Source organism: Aegilops tauschii, chromosome 5, assembly GCF_002575655.3.
Source record: "Aegilops tauschii subsp. strangulata cultivar AL8/78 chromosome 5, Aet v6.0, whole genome shotgun sequence".
Classification (NCBI taxonomy): domain Eukaryota; kingdom Viridiplantae; phylum Streptophyta; class Magnoliopsida; order Poales; family Poaceae; genus Aegilops; species Aegilops tauschii.
Window position 1 is genome coordinate 371939007 of NC_053039.3, and position 5235 is coordinate 371944241.

General features: G+C 51.8%; 1 protein-coding gene across 1 annotated transcript; it reads left to right on the forward strand.

Annotated features, from left to right (window-relative positions):
- Positions 1-2001: 2001 nt before the first annotated feature.
- Positions 2002-2707, forward strand: LOC109751310 (histone H2A). The gene has a single exon (XM_020310202.4). The coding sequence runs from the start codon at positions 2091-2093 to the stop codon at positions 2568-2570; it is 480 nt and encodes a 159-aa protein (XP_020165791.1). The 5' UTR covers positions 2002-2090; the 3' UTR covers positions 2571-2707.
- The last annotated feature ends 2528 nt before the right edge of the window (positions 2708-5235 follow it).

A 5235-nucleotide genomic window follows, 5' to 3' on the forward strand; every position in this document is an offset into this window, starting at 1 on the left:
CGAGGAGACTGGTATAGTGAGCATGTGTATGACTCAAGAGGATACAGATATATCTCACCTCATATTTTGTAAAGTATCAAGAAGTAAAGGGAACATCACATGATAACCAAAGGTTCACTCGAATGCCATTCATGTAATCGTAGGGATCGATATGGACGTCCACGATTCCGCCATCGATCATTGAACAAAGGGGACTCGTTCATGTCCATGATTTACCGAACCTAAAAGCTTAAGGTAATCACGATCTGCTGAGTGTTAGTTGGACGGGAGTATCGAATGATTTATTTATGAAATAGTTTCATTAATATTCAGAATAGTTTTGAGAGGAACCGAAAATGCTTCAAGGTCACTGGAAGAGTTTTGGAGTTTATCGGACAATACCAGGTATTATCTATAATTAATATATAGGTGGAAAATATTTTTGGTGATGTTAAATTATATATAATATGCTCTAATAATTGTTAGAGGGCTTTTATACTTAATTTAATATCAACGAGCCCAAAAAGACCAAGTGGTGGAGGAAGAATTGGGCCACCAAGGCCCAATAGGGAGGCACCCCCTCTTTCCCTATTGGGAGGCCGAATTGAGGTGGGGGAACGATTCCTCCTTCCCGTGTTGGCCGGTGCAAGGGGAGGGGAATCCTCCCCCTTATGGCGCCCCTCCAACCTATATATACTTGAGGTATTGAGCTCTTTTGACATACAAGTTTAGGCGTCTCCTCTAGCCTAATACTACTAGTTCTAATTGAGATAATTAGAGCTAGTTTTAGTTCCTCTAATCCTCATAATTAGAAGCCCTGAGTGGTTGTAATCTTCTTCTCTAATTTTTCGGCGGCGATTAGTTCTGGACGTCGAAGCGCTGCCTGATCGTGAAGATCGTATGCTTGCAAACTATAGAGATGCCGTGCTTTCGGTCTTCAGTTCGAGGGATCGTTCGAGGGCGTTCGCGGGATCGTGCATCGGCGGTTCGAGGGACTCCAAGTACGATTTACACGGACTCGTCTGCTTCCGCTACATACTCGGAGTTGGTAATGATCATGATCCAATCCCCTAATGTACCTTCATATTGTTCCTGTGTGTTCGTAGGCCGATTTTTTTACTACGTTTCCCAACACTTCCTCCGCCCGCCGGTGGACGAATGACGAAGGGAGCAAGCGTGGATCCGTGGCGCCCGCTCCCACAACGTCGGCGCAAGGGCGTGGGCGAACTTCTGCCGCCTTGACCGCATCTTCTCCCCGTCGCTCAAGCATTGCCGGGAGGCGGAGAAGGCGTGGTGGGAGGCCAAGGAGGCGCTGCCGTCGGAGATGAAGCTGCGGCCGCGCGCGCCCCGACGCTCTTCAAGGAGTACCAGCTCGCGTAGGTCCTCTCCAGCACCCTCCTGTACCACCATCTCTACAGCAACCCGCCCCGCGACGACGATGATGGCAAGTAGATCTAGTATGCTAGTATGCTTGAACTGTTTAATTTCGATTTGTATTAAATATGAACTCCTGTATGGCATGTAGTATGAACTCCCTTATGCTATGTTTGAACTCCAGTGATCTATGTTTACGCGCGAACTACAAATTTGAATATGCGGTATCGGTATGAAGGATCTATCCTGATTAAGCGTCCGACATCCTGTAAAAATCGTTTCTGAGATACTGTAAATGAGTTTTGCGGGACGGCCAGTTGCGGGATCTGCTAGAGATGCTATTAACAAGTACACCCAGTCCCTAAAAAAACGAGTACACCCACCACCACGCGCCCACGCCGCGAAACTCACCGCTTGATCGCCCCTCTTCCCCAGATCTCACCCCCGGTAGGCGGGAAAATAGAGACGCAAAATTCGCAGGCTCCAAAATCTCCTCGCGCCTGATTGGTCCAACCGAGCCTCCCCCGGATCGCCCCTCCCCAAACCGCATCGTGTCCGTCCACCCCCTCCCCGATCCAACCGCCGAACGCCCACGCCCCGCGGATCGACGGGCCCACCACGCGCCGTCTGAAGCGCTAAATACCCTCGCCCCCTCCCCGGCACTCCACACCGCAGAGCTCTCCGGCAGTCTGGCTCTCTCCATCCCAATCCCGACCTACCGCCCGCTCTCGCACGCCATGGACGCCACGGCCACCGGCGCCAAGGGGAAGAAGGGCGCGGCCGGGCGCAAGGCCGGCGGCCCCAGGAAGAAGTCGGTGACGCGGTCCGTGAAGGCGGGGCTCCAGTTCCCCGTCGGCCGCATCGGGCGGTACCTCAAGAAGGGCCGCTACGCCCAGCGCGTCGGGACCGGCGCCCCCGTCTACCTCGCCGCCGTCCTCGAGTACCTCGCCGCCGAGCTGCTGGAGCTCGCCGGGAACGCCGCCAAGGACAACAAGAAGAGCCGCATCATCCCCCGCCACCTGCTGCTCGCCGTCAGGAACGACGAGGAGCTCGGCAAGCTGCTGGCCGGCGTCACCATCGCGCACGGCGGCGTCATCCCCAAGATCAACCCGGTGCTGCTCCCCAAGAAGACGGCGGAGAAGGAGGGCAAGGCGCCCAAGTCCCCCAAGAAGACTGCCAAGTCGCCCAAGAAGGCCGCCACCCCGAAGAAGGCCTAAGAGATGCGTTCTGAGTTGTTTAGTCTGTGTGCTGTGTAGTGTTCGTCTGAATAGCGGAGTGAAGGTGTTCTGTCTAGTTGTCGATGTAACCTGTGTTGTGATGGAAGAAATTCAGAAATCTCTTTTGAGTTTCCAAATATGCTGCTGTCTCGAGTCAGTGCACCGGAAATTTGCATCATTTAGGCGCGACTTGTTGCCCGTGTCGCTGAAATTGGCAAGCGAATTTTTGCATACGGCAGTTGTTCGGCTCATGCTTGTGGATTCAGTTTACTGCTCCGGAATTTTTTATTTGAGAAAGTACCAGCAGAGCAGTAAACTATGCACGAAAACGGAGCAGTGAACTGAATCTGGATGCAAATTGCGGTAAAAGAAACACTTTCTATGAAATTGTGTTGGAGGGAATTGAATAACCTGTCAATAGCTGGCATCGTTCGCTGTGCCGAAGCGAATAGCATCACCACAACAAACGGTTCACGCCACAGAAGTCGCCTTGTCTCTGCTGGACCCTGTGATTCCGGAAGTTTGCACGGAGGCAGACGACTCCGGGCTTTACTTGTGCTAGCGGTGTCGCCGTGGAGGCTGTCCATCACCGGGGGTTAATTTCCGAACAGCAGGGATGGATGGAGAGGGTTGTGCTAGCAGATCTCTGTAAAAAGTATTAGCTCCGTTCGGAAACAAGGGACGCTGTTTTAGTTCTCACTTGTTTCCGAACGGAGGGAGTAGTAGCTATCCCCAGCTCGTTAGTGATGTCAAAATGCTCAACCCCGTTGTGAACAACAATTTTTATCTTGTTTTTTCTGGCCTGATGATTGGCAGCAGCATGTAAAAACTGGCTGTTTCATCTCCTGCAACACACCATCTGATCTTTGCTCTTCTTCGCCACATTGCAGTTTGCCAGAGAATCAGCTTCAATCTCAGCCTTTGCTGAAGCAAACTTACTGAAGGTGAACTCCAGGATAGACAAAGGCCTCCTTTCTTCTAAAGCATTGAGATGATCAACAGCCCGTTTGTTATTGTCAATTGGGACGCGCGGGCTAGCCTTTTGACGGCTCCAATTCCCGAGAGCAGCCCTGACGCGCCGCAATTTGAAGCTGATTAGTGAGGCTGACGAGCTGATCTGCTGATGTGCCTGGTGCCCCTAGTCCACCCTTCCTGTATAATGTTTCTGGTTTCCTCCATGTCCAACCAGTGCTTTTCAAACCGAAATAATCTGCATTTTTGTGTGCCTTTGTTAAACTCAACCAGGATGGGTGTGTGATCCGATGTAATAGCAGTCTCAACCCTAGCAGAAGTTTGGAGGAAGCATAAATTCCAATCCGCATTGACAAGCACCCTGTCTAGACCAGAGGAGGATTCCTTCTCTTATTTGACCAGGTAAAAATTTCTACTAGGGTTGGAATTTTTACCTGGTCAAATAAGAGGGTGTACCGAACTTCTAAGGGGGTGTACTGGAATTTCATAGTATTAAGCTGGAACGAAGCAGAGGAGGATGATTGCAGAGAGCAGTGTAAACAAGGTATCAAAGGGCAACAATTTCATTCCCAGATGGACTAACAGAGTACAAAGTCGAAACGATGATGCGGTACAGGCTCTGAAGGAGCAACACACTGAAGGACACAAGTAAAAGATAACTGCTATCTGCTCGACAATCCATAGGAGCCGAAGCAAACTCAATGACACTTGAACTGAAAAGGAAGGCACATGACACTGGCAAAGCAGAGGTACCTCATGTATCCACATGTGTGGTGTATCCACATGTGTGGGCCCACCGATGCCTCGCTTATAGCAAAACATAGGTTGCTGTCGCGTCAGGCTTGTTGAATATCGTGATTATTACGAAAGCTAAGATAGCGTAGGATATTATTCTACCTTACCTTGTACTTCAAGATGATCATATACCCCTATATATATGTCCATGAGGCTCAAGCAATACAACAACTATTCCACCAAATTCCTCTTTCTCTTCTAACATGGTATCAGCCTAATCGATCCAACCCTAGCCACCGCCCGCCGCTTCCGCTCTGTGCCGCCCCCGGGGCAGTCGGCCTCCATGACCGCCGCCGGGGGCCGCGCCGCCCGTACCTAGGGTTCGTCCGCCGGTCGTGTAGACTGGCTGCCCTAGAGAGTCTTTTTCCCCGATCGCTTGATCCGGATTTTTCTCTCTCTCGCCGGTCGCTTTGACCGACGTTCTTATCCGATCTATAGATCGGTTTGCGTCGCCCGCCACCATTCGTCATCTCAACGCGTGTCTGCTTCGTTGACTTCATCATCTTGGACTGGATTGGTCGCCGCATAATGCCCAAGCTTCACGCACGCAGCTGCGTTGATAGGCAGCCGCTAGCGCGTCGAGCGCCGGCCTCTCGTCCTCATCACGTGCCCGCGCTAGCGTGGTTGCCGGCGAGCGCTGACCCTGGCCGGCCAATCCTTCCGTGCGACGCCTCTGCATGCACACGTTGTGTCCCATGCATGTGTGGTTGCTCATATACAAACGTACATGCCCATCAGCCCTCCTGTACACGGTGATGCAGCGTGTTCGCAGCGGCCGCTCGCATACTCCTGGTCTGTCCCACGCTGTGTGACGTGCAGGATCTCTTGAAGATTGAAGATCATCTCCGAGTACAGCGCGCCTTTACCGATTGAGCATCAGGCTGCAGCTGCGTCGTCC

Coding starts and splice junctions, on each gene's coding strand:
- LOC109751310 (XM_020310202.4), top strand. CDS start 2,091: ATGGACGCCACGGCCACCGGCGCCAAGGGGAAGAAGGGCGCGGCCGGG.